This window comes from Anser anser, assembly GCF_964211835.1.
Source record: "Anser anser genome assembly, contig: HAP1_SCAFFOLD_32, whole genome shotgun sequence".
NCBI lineage: Eukaryota > Metazoa > Chordata > Aves > Anseriformes > Anatidae > Anser > Anser anser.
The window spans coordinates 2,468,968-2,482,670 of record NW_028154148.1 but is presented as its reverse complement, the minus strand read 5'-3'; the positions used below and the strand labels follow the sequence as shown (position 1 = coordinate 2,482,670).

Below are 13,703 nucleotides of genomic sequence, written 5' to 3'. Positions count from 1 at the left end.
AGGGGTCTTCTAAAAAAATGGAGAAGGACTCTTTACTCGGGTAGATAATGACAGGAGGATGTGGGAATTGTCTTAAACTAAAAGAGGGGAGATTTAGACTAGACATTAGGAGGAAAATCTTCTCTGTAATGGTAGTGAGGTACTGGAACAGGTTTCCCAGAGAAGTTGTGGATGCCCCATCCCTGGAGGTGTTCAAGGCCAGGCTGGATGAGGCCTTGGCCAACCTGATCTAGTGGGTGGAATCTGGGGGGAGTTCAGTTAGATGATCTGTAAGGTCCTTTCCCACCCAAGCCATTCTACGATTCTATGATACTAGGATGAAAATTAACTCAATCCTAACCAAAACCAGGACACAAATAGCCTAAGGGCAAGGTATCTCTGTGTGTATATCAAAAGAGAGGAAAAGTGGTGGTAGCTATTTAGAAAGTGTCAGACGTGAGTAGGACATAGGAACAATGGTATGGAGTAAGGGGTAGATATAGTCTGAATTTTAGCTGGGATAGACTGAATTTTTCTTCCTAGGAGCTGGTGTGGTGCTGTGTTTTGGATGTACAGAATCAGCGAATCACAGAGTAGTTTGGGTAGGAAAGGACCTTAAAGATCCTAAAATTCCAACCCCTCTGCCGTGGGCAGAGACACCTTCCACTAGACCAGGTTGCTGAAAGCCCCATCCAAGCTGGCCTTCAAAACTTCCAGTGAGGGGGGATCCACGACATCTCTGGGCAGCCTGTTCCAGTGCCTCACCACCCTCTGAGTAAAGAACTTCTGCCTAATATCTAATCTAAACCTACCCTCTTTCAATTGAAAACCATTTCCCCTAGTCCTATCACTACGCTAGTTGATGAAGAGTCCCTCCCCAGCTTTCCTACAGCCCCCTTTAGGTAGTAGAAGGCCGCCATAAGGTCTCCCCAGAGCCTTCTTTTCTCTAGTCTGAACAGCACCAAATCCCACAGCCTGTCTTCAGAGGAGAGGTGCTCCAGCCCCTTGATCATCCTCGTGGCCCTCCTCTGGATTCATTCGAATAGATCTGTGTCCTTCTTATGCTGAGAGCCCCACAGCTAAACACAATACCTGACGTGTGGCCTCACCAGGGTTGAGTAGAGAGGCACAATCACTTCCCTACTCCTGCTGACCACACCATTCCTGGTACAAGCCCGGATGCTGTTGGCCTGCTTGGCCACCTGAGCACCCTGCTGGCTCCTATTCAGCCGACTCTCCACCAATATCCCCAAGTCCCTTTCCCATGGGCAGCATTCCACCCGCCATTCCCCAGCATTGCAGGGGGTTGTTGTGCCCCAAGTGCAGGATCCAGCACTTGGCCTTGTTGAACTTTCATAGATTTGACCTTGGCCCATGAGTCCAGCCTATCTAGGACCCCCTGCAGAGCCCACCTACCGTCGAGCAGACCAACACTCACTTCTAACTTGGTGTTGTCTGCAAACTTACTGAGGGTGCACTTAATCCCCTTGTCCAGATCATTGATGAAAATATTCAAGGGAACTGGCCCCAGAACTGAGCCCTGGGGGTCACCACTACAGAACGGCCTCCAACTCCATTTAGCTCCATGTACCACAACTCTTTGGGCCCAGCCACTCAGACACTTTTTAATCCAAGGAAGCAGATACCCGTCCAAGCCTCGAGCAGCCAGTTCCTCTGGGTGAACGCTGTAGGAAACAGTTTCAGAATCCTTACGGAGGTCTAGATAAACCACATCCACGGCCATTACGTCATCCACTGAGTGCATCACTTTCTCATAGAAGGAGTTTAGATTTGTCAAGTAGGACCTGACTTTGATAAAGCCCTCCTGACTGCCCCTGATCACCTGGTTGTCTTCTAAGTGTTGCATGATGGTACTCAAGATAATGTGCTCCATGAACTTCCCCGTCACTGGTCAGACTGACAGGCCTGTAGTTCCCCAGATCCTCCTTCCAGCCATTTTGTAGGTGGGCATCATATTTCCTTGTCACCAGTTGACTGGGAACACCCCTGATAGCCAGGACTGCTGATAAATGATGGAAAGCGGCTTGGTGAGCACTTCTGCCAGCTCCCTCAGTACCAAGAGGGGGATCCCATCTAGCTCCATAGACTCATGAACATCCCCCATGAGGGATGCCATACGAGCAGTGGTGCTGCTCCCCAGGAACCAGGCCAGCTTCCTACAGAGCTGCCTTACGACAAGCATGGCCACCAAGAAGATGTGAGTTATCAGACTCAGCTCAGATCCTGTGAGACACCACACAGATAAGGGTCCACAGACAGCAGGCAAAGATGTGCAGGTGTGGGAGTCCCTAGGACAGCCTGGTATGGAGAGGATCAAGGATTCTGCCAAGGCTGAGAGTCCCAACAGGACCCAGGGTTTTGTGTCCATGCCTCAGGCTGTTGTCTCTGCCACTGAGGCCTACGAGGAGACAGCTTATCGGTAAAGCACCAGGGCCTCATTGCCTCCTCGCCCCCACCCATGAACCAGGCAGGGCTCGTACCATTCTCCTGCACTTGGCCATGCACATCCCCATCTCCCACTGCCCCACGAAGAGCCCTGAGCAAGGTATGACATGAACATATCTCCCTTCCAGGGTTCCAGGTGAAAAGGCCTGGTCCTTTTCTTTGGTGAAACACATCCAGTTTTCCTACACATCAGGGTCACCTTCACATTGCCTTTGTCTCCTTGTCCTCACTGCCTCCAATGCTCTGCTCTAACGAGCTCCAAGGGAGGCTGTGTCAGGGCTGGCCCTCAGGGGGACACTGCAGGAAACTTGCCTCTGACTTGGACTTGTTGAGAGATGTCTGCAATTGTCTCTCAGTGCCTGAGGTTCGTGGGCTCCTCACCAAAGCCCCCAGAGGGGGGATTCCAATGCCTTGGGCTGGGCGTGTGGTGCTGAGCTGGGCCGGGCTTCTGGGACAGAGAGAGCTCGTGGCAAGAGGGCCGTGGTGCAGAGAGACAGCTGTGCCCAGGAGCAGCTCCTGTGCACAGCGCAGCAGGGCTGGGGGCTCTGACCGCAGCTGGCACGGGGAGAGGAGAGAAGGAGAGAGGGCTTGGAGGCAGTTGGCAGTAAGAGGATTCTGAGAGCTGCCTGCAGGAGGAATCTTCACAGCCCCTGACAAGGTACGTCTCTGGCTGCAGGACAGTGCGGGGGAGGTTCCTGGAAGGGGCTCCTGGGTCCGGGACGTCTCTGCCTGGCTAGGAGATGCCAGGATGTCTCTCGTGGCTTGTACGCTGCCGAGGAGAAGGTGCTGCAGGGTAGCCTTGTGCAGAGGAAGGGGAAGGCAGGGGCTGCCTGCAAAGAGAAGGCACTTTCTGCAGTCTCTGCCTGCATTTTCCTGCTCTAATCCTTGGGCAGGCTCTGTGTTAACAGAGTTGTAGGGATTGCACAGATGATGGAACTTCCTATTGCATTGAACCGAGACAATTAAACTTACCCCAAAATTCTTACCATATGACCAGGAGCACAGTCCAAACGTTTCTTGCACTCCAGAGCTCTTTTCCCTCTGCTGGCTGTGCCGGGCAGATGGCACAGGGGTGTGAGGACAGGCTCTACCTCACCGACACCGCAGCCTCGGCACCGCGTTGGGTACGCCCTGCCTGCCCATGCCTGCTTCTCTCCCTTGCCCAGCGTGGCAGCTGCTGGTGCCTGATTCTGACAGGGAGTGCTGTGCACGGAGGGTGAGGCAGGAGGAGATACTCCCTGCTCTCTCCGGCCAGATACCAGTGGTCTGTGAGCTGATTTCCTCTCTCAGGGTAGGGAATAGAGAACACTGACATGGAGTCACACAGCCAAACACCCCTCACACAACAGAGGGACCCCCTTCCATGGAACTCTCCTCCAAGCACATGGCTTTGTTGGTACCTCTGTGTACCACTGCTCGGGAGCAGAGGTGGCCCATTCGGAGCTGCTGGGCAGAGGCATCTGCTGTGTACAGGACACTCAACAAGCACAGAGCAGGGCTCCAGACAGGGAGAGACAAAAAGGTCCCCTAGAAAGAAAGTGTGCAGGCTTCATTGAAGAATCAAATTACTATAGCTCAGAGCAATTTTCCGTAATACTCCATATCTTTTCTTTGATATTTTCTTTTTCTTTGGCAGTGTCCCTGATGAAAGGCAGCAAATGCCCAACAGGAGCTCTGTGAGCGAGTTCCTCCTGCTGGCATTCGCAAACACGCGGGAGCTGCAGCTCCTGCACTTCGGGCTCTTCCTGGGCATCTACCTGGCTGCCCTCCTGGGAAACGGCCTCATCCTCACCGCCGTAGCCTGCAACCACCGCCTCCACACCCCCATGTACTTCTTCCTCCTCAACCTCGCCCTCCTCGACCTGGGCTGCATCTCCACCACTCTCCCCAAAGCCATGGCCAATGCCCTCTGGGACTCCGGGGCCATCTCCTATCAAGGGTGTGCCGCACAGGTCTTCTTTTTTGTTTTCATGGTCGGAGCAGAGTTTTCCCTTCTCACCGTCATGTCGTACGACCGCTACGCTGCCATCTGCAAGCCCCTGCACTACGGGAGCCTCGTGGGCAGCAGAGCTTGTGCCCAGATGGCAGCAGCTGCCTGGGGCAGTGGCTTTCTCAATGCTGTCCTGCACACGGCCACTACATTTTCCCTGCCCCTCTGCCAAGGCAATGCTGTGGACCAGTTCTTCTGTGAAATCCCCCAGATCCTCAAGCTCTCCTGCTCAGACGTCTACCTCAGGGAAGTTGGGCTTACTGCTGTCAGCTTCTGTTTAGTCTTTGGTTGTTTTGTTTTCATTGTGCTGTCCTATGTGCAGATCTTCAGGGCAGTGCTGAGGATGCCCTATGAGCAGGGCCGGCACAAAGCCTTTTCCATGTGCCTCCCTCACCTGGCCGTGGTCTCCCTGATGGTCATCACTGCCACAGTTGCCTACCTGAAGCCCCCCTCCATTTCTTCCCCATCCCTGGACCTGGTGGTGTCATTTCTGTACTCAGTGATTCCTCCAGCAGTGAACCCCCTCATTTACAGCATGAGAAACAAGGAGCTCAATTGTGCAGTGAGGAAACTGTTTCTCTATGTGCTTCTTAAGTATCAAGAATGTCTTCAATATCTTTGATTTTGATTTAATAGTATTCTTGGCCTTTTGCCTGTTAATTAGTTTACTTACATTGACAGTATTATCTAAACTACTTATAGAAGTAGGCTTCCAGTGTACATATAGGCAATTGCCCTGGTTCCAGTTACGACAGAGTTAATTTTTCCTCATAGTAGCTGGTAGGGTGCTATGTTTTGGATTAGGATGAGAAGAGCGCTGATAACATGCTGATGTTTTAATTGTTGCAGAGCAGTGTTTACACCAGGCCAAGGACTTTTCAGCTTCTCGCTCTGTCCTGCCAGCGAGCAGGCTGGGGGTACAGCAGGAGCTGGAAGGGGACAGACCCAGGACAGCTGACCCAAACTGGCCAAAGGGGTATTCCATACCGTCTGACGTCATGCTAAACAATATATAGGGGTGGCTGGCCGGGGTGGGGGGCCGGTTGCTCGGGGATAGGCTGGGCATTGGTCAGCGGGTGGTGAGCAATTGCATTGTGCATCACTTCTTTTTTACACATTATTATTATTAATTCTATTATTATTATTATTATTATTATTATTATTATTATTATTGTTATTATTATTTTCCTGTCTTAATAAACTGTCTTTATCTCAACTCACCGGCTTCATTTTCCCGTTTCTCTCCCCCATCCCAGAGAGGGAGGGAGGAGGGTGAGCGAACGGCTGTGTGGTGTTTAGCTGCCAGCCGGGTTAAACCACAACAGCCCTTTTGGTGCCCAACGTGGGGCTCGAAGGGTTGAGATATCGACAAATTTGACCAGAGTGTGTTAAACTAAAATTGGTATAAGTATTGGACCTGCTTAATAGTTGCTAGTCACGATGTTGATTGCCTTAATCTCCAGTCTGCTGTGCCTGTTTTCCAAATTGAGTTTTATAGCGCGTTACTTTCTGTATGTGCTCCCTGTTGCACTGTTTATCCTTTCCAGGCCCTGGTTTAAGATTGTTATGGTACTGTGCGGTGTAACAATGGCTTATGAAATGATGAAATATCTGGTCACGACTTTAACCTGGTATTTGTACTCAGCACTGACGTCGACTCTATACTTTGGAACCCATATCTCGGAAACTATTAGCAATTACACCTACTGCCTGTTTTCGTTAGGGAGCCAATCTGTGAAGGGGACAGGGGAAGACATGTTTCCCTCCCTGTTCACTCTCCCTTTCTCCTTCACCACCACCCTCTTATCCCCCGAGCTAGTTACGGTGGTTCTCCGAGATGTTGAATATCCTTGGGATACTCAGACCAGCCTGCTCTTGTTGTTATGTCTCCTGAATGCGCTTCAGGTTTTGTTGAGGGTTAAACAACTACTTAGGAATCTCATCCGGAGATCTGTCTTGAGGCGGGATAGTTGCGAGTGGCAGGGAGTGTGGGAGGATATGGGCAGGTTTCTAGAGCAGTGGTCACCTCCAGTGTTTTGGACATTCACCCCTGAACAACTGCAAAATCCTAAAAAGCTGGCAGAATGCTTGAAAAAAAGGTGTCATGACTCTGGCAGTTCCAAAGTGACACAAATCACTGTAGCGTGCTGGGGTCTGGCTTGTGCCTATCGAGCTGCAATTGATGCTACTAGCAACCTAGCTCCCGCTCCTGCAGCCACTCCCGCTCCTGCAGCCGCTCCAGTTCCAGTTCCTGCAGCTGCTGCAGCTCCAGCTCCTGCAGCCGCTCCAGCTCCTGCAGCCGCTCCAGTTCCAGCTCCTGCAGCCACTCCAGTTCCAGCCCCTGCAGCCACTCGAGCCCCTGCAGCCGCTCCAGCTCCTGCAGCCACTCCAGCTCCTGTAGCTGCTCCAGCTCCTGCAGCCGTTCGAGCTCCTGCAGCCGCTGCAGCTCCAGCACCTGCAGCCGCTCCAGCTCCTGCAGCCGCTCCTGCTCCAGCTCCCACAGCTGCTCCCACTCCTGTGTCTGGGTCAGAGGAACGAGCTGTAGCAGTGCAAGTTGACCCCGCAGAGGGTATTCCAACCCCTGTGGCAGACCCTGTGGCTGGGTCAGAGAAACGAGCTGTAGCAGTGCAAGTTGCCCCTGTAGACAAGGTGAAAAAATGGTATAGAGGCTCAGGTCGTTTACAACGCAGACAGTCTTCTGCGAAGTCTGGGCATAGTGAAGACGAGGCTGGGCCATCAAAGGTGCAGGAGACTGAAGATGAGGATGAGGATGTCGAAAAATCAACAGTAACTACCCGGACTCTATACCAGCGTGAGCTACGAGATGTGCGAAAAGATTTTGGTCGCTGTATAGGTGAGCAGCTTGTCACCTGGCTGCTCCGGTGCTGGGACACCGGAGCCAATTATGTGGAATTAGAGGGCAAGGAAGCCAGGCGGCTGGGATCCCTTGCTAGGGACGCATGCATTGACAAAGCAATTGGAGATGGAGCACAATCTCGCAGCCTCTGGAGGCGTCTCCTGTCAGCTGTGCAGGAAAGGTATCCCTTCAAGGAAGAACTTGTATGTTTACCAAGCAAATGGACCACCATGGAGAAGGGAATTCAGTACCTGAAGGAATTGGCCGTACGGGAAGTAATTTATAAGGACCTAGATGACGCACAAACATCCGCAGATCCAGATGCAGTCCGATGTACACCACCCATGTGGCGGAAGTTTGTACGGAGTGCACCATCATCATATGCCAGCTCATTGGCAATACTAACCTGGAAAGAGGAGGAGAATCCCCCAGTGAATGAAGTGACTAAAATACTCTGGCAGTACGAAGGAAATCTCTCCTCTTCCCTACAGGCCTGTGTTTCGGCTGTGGAGAAACTCTCTGAAGAGGTCCACCAACTTAAAGAAAATTTACCTTCCCCTTCACCTGAACGAACCAGTGTCCACCAGCTAAAAGAGAATGCTTTGGAGAAACTTTCTGAAAAGATCCACCAACTTGAAGAAAGATTATCTTCCCCTCCACCTGAACGAGCCAGTGTCCACCAGCTAAAAGAGAATACTTTGGAGAAACTTTCTGAAAGATCCACCAACTTGAAGAGAGTTTATTTTCCTCCCCACCTGTACAAACCAGTGTCTCAGCTATTAGGGGTAAACATTCATCTGTGCAAGGAAGACAATATGGTGGGCACACACACCGCGCCACCCTGTGGTTTTACCTACGTGACCATGGAGAGGCCATGAGAAAATGGGATGGAAAATCTACTGCGACCCTAGCGGCACGGGTACGTGAATTGCAAAAGAAAACAATTGGGAAAAAGGAGTTCTCTGAAAAGTTTGCTGCTCCAACTTCCAGCAGGCAGTCCTTTAAACACAGAAATGAAGATTCTGACCAGGACTAGAGGGGCCCTGCCTCCAGCCAGGGGGAGGAAAGGGACAATCGAGTTTATTGGACTGTGTGGATTCGATGGCCTGGCACGTCAGATGCACAGAAGTATAAGGCTTTAGTAGACACCGGTGCACAATGTACTCTAATGCCATCAAGCTATAAAGGGCCAGAGCCCATCTGTATTTATGGTGTGACGGGGGGATCCTAGCAGTTAACTGTATTGGAGGCTGAAGTGAGTCTAACCGGGAATGAGTGGCAAAAGCACCGTATTGTGACTGGCCCAGATGCTCCGTGCATCCTTGGCATAGACTATCTTAGAAGAGGATATTTCAAGGACCCAAAAGGGTTCCGCTGGGCTTTTGGCATAGCTGCTTTGGAGACAGAGGACATTAAACAGTTGTCTACCTTGCCTGGTCTCTCAGAGGACCCTTGTGTTGTGGGGTTGCTGAGGGTTGAAGAACAGCAAGTGCCGATCGCTACCACAACTGTGCACCGGCGGCAATATCGCACCAACCGAGACTCCCTGAGTCCCATCCATAAGCTAGTTCGTCAACTGGAGAGCCAAGGAGTGATCAGCAAGACTCATTCACCTTTTAATAGTCCCATATGGCCAGTGCGAAAGTCTAATGGTGAGTGGAGACTAACAGTGGACTATCGTGGCCTGAACGAAGTCACGCCACCACTGAGTGCTGCAGTGCCGGACATGCTAGAACTCCAGTATGAACTGGAATCAAAGGCAGCCAAGTGGTATGCCACAACTGATATCGCTAATGCATTTTTCTCCATCCCTCTAGCAGCACAGTGCAGGCCACAGTTTGCTTTCACTTGGAGGGGAGTCCAATATACTTGGAATCGGCTGCCCCAGGGGTGGAAACACAGCCCTACCATTTGCCATGGACTGATCCAGTCTGCGCTGGAGCAGGGGGAAGCTCCTGAACACCTGCAGTACATCGATGACATCATTGTGTGGGGTGACACTGCAGAAGAAGTTTTCGAGAAAGGGAAGAAAATAGTCCAAATCCTTCTGAAGGCCGGTTTTGCCATAAAACAGAATAAAGTTTAAGGACCTGCACGAGAGATCCAGTTTTTAGGAATAAAATGGCAAGATGGACGTCGTCAAATCCCAATGGATGTGATCAACAAAATAACAGCTATGTCTCCACCAACTAGCAAAAAAGAAACACAAACTTTCCTAGGTGTCGTGGGGTTTTGGAGAATGCACATTCCAAATTACAGTCTGATTGTAAACCCGCTCTACCAAGTAACCCGTAAGAAGAATGCTTTTGAATGGGGCCCTGAGCAACGACAAGCCTTTGAACAAATTAAGCAGGAAATAGTTCATGCAGTAGCCCTCGGGCCAGTCCAAACAGGACCAGATGTAAAGAATGTGCTCTACACCGCAGCCGGGGAGAATGGTCCCACCTGGAGCCTCTGGCAGAAAGAACCTGGGGAAACTCGAGGTCGACCCCTGGGGTTTTGGAGTCAGGGATACAGAGGATCTGAAGCCCGCTATACTCCAACTGAAAAGGAGATATTGGCAGCATATGAAGGAGTTCGATCTGCTTCGGAAGTGGTCGGTACTGAAGCGCAGCTCCTCCTGGCACCCCAACTGCCGGTACTAGGCTGGATGTTCAAAGGAAGGGTCCCCTCTACACATCATGCAACTGATGCTACATGGAGCAAGTGGGTTGCACTGATTACTCAGCGGGCTCAAATAGGAAACCCCAGTCGCCCAGGAATCTTGGAGGTGATTATGGACTGGCCAGAAGGCAAATACTTTGGGATATCATCAGAGGAGGAGGTGGTCCGTGCTGAAGAAGCCCCACTGTACAACAAGCTACCGGAAAATGAGAAGAAATATGCCCTGTTCACTGATGGGTCCTGTCGTATTGTGGGAAAGCATCGGAGATGGCAAGCTGCTGTATGGAGTCCTACACGACGAGTTGCAGAAGCTGCTGAGGGAGAAGGTGAATCGAGTCAGTTGGCAGAAGTGAAAGCCATTCAGCTGGCTTTAGATATTGCTGAACGAGAAAAGTGGCCAGTTCTCTATCTCTATACTGATTCATGGATGGTAGCAAATGCCCTGTGGGGGTGGTTACAGGAATGGAAGGAGAACAACTGGCAGCGCAGGGGCAAACCCATCTGGGCTGCTGCACTGTGGCAAGATATTGCTGCCTGGGTAGAGAACCTGGTTGCTCATGTGCCCAAGAATCGGGCTACTGAAGGGCTACTTCTGTGAAATCCCCCAGATCCTCAAGCTCTCCTGCTCAGATGCCTACCTTAGGGAAGTTGGGGCACTTGTGTTTAGTGTTTCTTTAGGATTTGGTTGTTTTGTTTTCATTGTGCTGTCCTATGTGCAGATCCTCAGGGCAGTGCTGAAGATCCCCTCTGAGCAGGGTCGGCACAAAGCCTTTTCCACGTGCCTCCCTCACCTGGCCGTGGTCTCCCTCTTTCTCTGGACTGCTATGGTTGCCTACCTGAAGCCCCCCTCCATCTCTTCCCTGTCCCTGGACCTGGTGCTAGCAGTTCTGTACTCGGTGGTGCCTCCAGCACTGAACCCCCTCATCTACAACATGAGGAACCAGGAGCTCAAGCATACGCTGTGGAAATTGATGACTAGATGAGTTTCAGAAGCAATGAATGTCCATTCTACCTCTACAGATGACTAATAATGTCAATGATTACAAGAACTACTAACATTATATATGTAATTATATTTGTGTGTGTTTGTTTATTTATGAATGTTTTCATTACAGGACTTTCTTTGGTTTAATACGGCTAAAGTTGCCCATTAAAATGATATCACAGAATCACAGAATCATCTAGGTTGGAAGAGACCTCCAAGATCATCTAGTCCAACCTCTGTCCTAACACTAACAAGTCCTCCACTAAACCATATCACTAAGTTCAACATCTAAACGTCTTTTAAAGACCTCCAGGGATGGTGACTCCACCACCTCCCTGGGCAGCCCTTTCCAATGCCTAACAACCCTTTCAGTAAAGAAGTTCTTCCTAACATCCAATCTAAACCTCCCCTGGCGCAACTTTAGCCCATTCCCCCTCGTCCTGTCACCAGGCACGTGGGAGAACAGACCAACCCCTACCTCGCTACAGCCTCCTTTAAGGTACCTATAGAGAGCGATGAGGTCTATCCTGAGCCTCCTCTTCTCCAGGCTAAACAAGCCCAGCTCCCTCAGCCGCTCCTCATAAGACTTGTTCTCTAGACCCCGCACCAGCTTCGTTGCCCTTCTCTGGACTCTCTCGAGCACCTCCATGTCCTTCTTGTAGCGAGGGGCCCAAAGCTGAACACAGTACTCGAGGTGCGGCCTCACCGGAGCCGAGTACAGGGGGACAATCACTTCCCTAGACCTGCTGGCCACGCTGCTTCTTATACAAGCCCGGATGCTGTTGACCTTCTTGGACACCTGAGCACACCGCTGGCTCATATTCAGCTGACTATCAACCCGTACTCCCAGGTCCTTCTCTGCCAGGCAGCTTTCCAACCACTCATCTCCCAGCCTGTAGCTCTGCTTAGGATTGTTTCGCCCCAGGTGCAGGACCCGGCACTTGGCCTTGTTGAACTTCGTACAGTTGACCTCAGCCCATCAGTCCAGCCTATCCAGATCCTCCTGCAGAGCCTTCCTACCCTCGAGCAGATGGACACATACACCTAACTTGGTGTCATCTGCAAACTTCCTGAGGGTGCACTCAATCCCCTCATCCAGATCATCGATAAAGATATTAAAGAGGACTGGCCCCAGTACTGAGCCCTGGGGGACTTCACTAGTAACCGGCCTCCAACTTGATTTAGCTCCATTCACCACAACTCTTTGGGCCTGGCTATCCAGCCAGTTTTTATCCCAACAACAGATGAATATGATTCATGTCATTTCTTCTACAGGATGTACCTTTCGAGTATAGCTCAGAGATTCTGTATATCAGGAGCCAGGCCCTCTGTGAATTGCAATAAAAGAAAGGAGCCTGCACTGCCTTCCTTGTGTGACGTCCTTCCTCTGAGAGCTGCTCTGGCTCTGCAGGGGCAGTGCCATGTGCAGGGCTGCAGAGGAAAAGAGTCCCATCCCAGCAGCACGGCCAGGGAGCACCAGAGCTTGGGGCATGCCGAGCTGCTCTCTTGCCACTCCCCCCTCTCGTGCTGAGCCCTGCTGGTGGCGTCAGGCCCGGCTGCTCCTGTAGCTTGGTGCCAGTGCTGCTGTGGGGCTGTGCTGGGACTGCAGGCAGGGACAGGCAGTGGGCACGGCAGTGGCACAGCCGGCCTGCGCTGCAGCACTTCCCTACTAAGGGGGGATCTCCTCCAAGGTGGACTGACCACAGCTCAAGGGCTCAGTCTTCTGAGAGCAGGCAGAGGAGAGCTCTGCAGCCCCAGGGCACGCAGCAGCCCCAGCCAAGGAGCCTGGTGAGTGATTTGACTGCAAGGTCCCTCCTGCCCTAGCACCTCCCAGAACTGGCACGGCACTGGCTCCTGTGTGTCAGAGAGGCTGGGAGCCCAGGAGCTGTGCCATGGGCTGGAAGGATCACAACCACATCACTTCTACCTGGGCAGATTCTGGGCCAAAAAGGGGGTGTTTTCTAGGTGTGGTATTATGAGCTCAGTGGTGTCTCAGAAGCTCCAAGTCCAGTAGGAAGCTAATGGCTGTTAAGTGGCCGGTGAGGTGACTTTTTTCTGAAGCAGCTGACAGGTCATCCCTTGACTCCTGGCTGGGATCTGTGCCTTTAGGCTCACATCTGCTGGTCTCCATGATAGGCCAGCAGATGCATCTGCTCTGCACACAGTTTGTGAGATCCTCTCTTCCTAAGTAGCTGGTAGGCCCCATAGGGGAAGAGGTCTTGGATTGGGGTTGTCATGTTAGAGGTATTCGCTTTTGCCTGAACTCACCCTTCACCCTGAGTTCATGAAAGCCACCAGAAAGCTGCCTCTAAGAAGATGGCTGATATGGGGAAGTCAGGAGAAGCCTGGCCAGGAGAGATGTTTGATCTGGGGGAGGGAAGAGGAGCTTGGCCAGCAGAAGCTAATGATTTTGGAGAGGTAAGAATGCTCAGGTAATATTGATCCCACCATAACACAGACTTAAAGCAGTCATGTGAGGCCCTTACCCTATTTTAACCTGTAACATTAATATAGAATCATAGAATCATAGAATATCCTGAGTTGGAAGGGACCCTTAAGGATCATCAAGTCCAACTCTTGACACCGCACAGGTCTACCCAAAAGTTCAGACCATGTGACTAAGTGCACAGTCCAATCTCTTCTTAAATTCAGACAGGCTCGGTGCAGTGACCACTTCCCTGGGGAGCCTGTTCCAGTGTGCAACCACCCTCTCTGTGAAGAACCCCCTCCTGATGTCGAGCCTAAATTTCCCCTGCCTCAGC

The 13,703-nt window shown here is 51.5% G+C and overlaps 1 protein-coding gene across 1 annotated transcript; it reads left to right on the top strand.

Moving 5' to 3' along the window:
• Positions 1–3,892: 3,892 nt before the first annotated feature.
• Positions 3,893–5,057, top strand: LOC310890521 (olfactory receptor 14C36-like; the record flags this gene model as incomplete). The annotated part of the gene is made up of 1 exon (XM_083852851.1): positions 3,893–5,057. Exon 1 carries the CDS (start codon positions 4,104–4,106, stop codon positions 5,055–5,057), a length of 954 nt encoding a protein of 317 aa, XP_083708977.1. The 5' UTR covers positions 3,893–4,103.
• Positions 5,058–13,703: the final 8,646 nt, after the last annotated feature.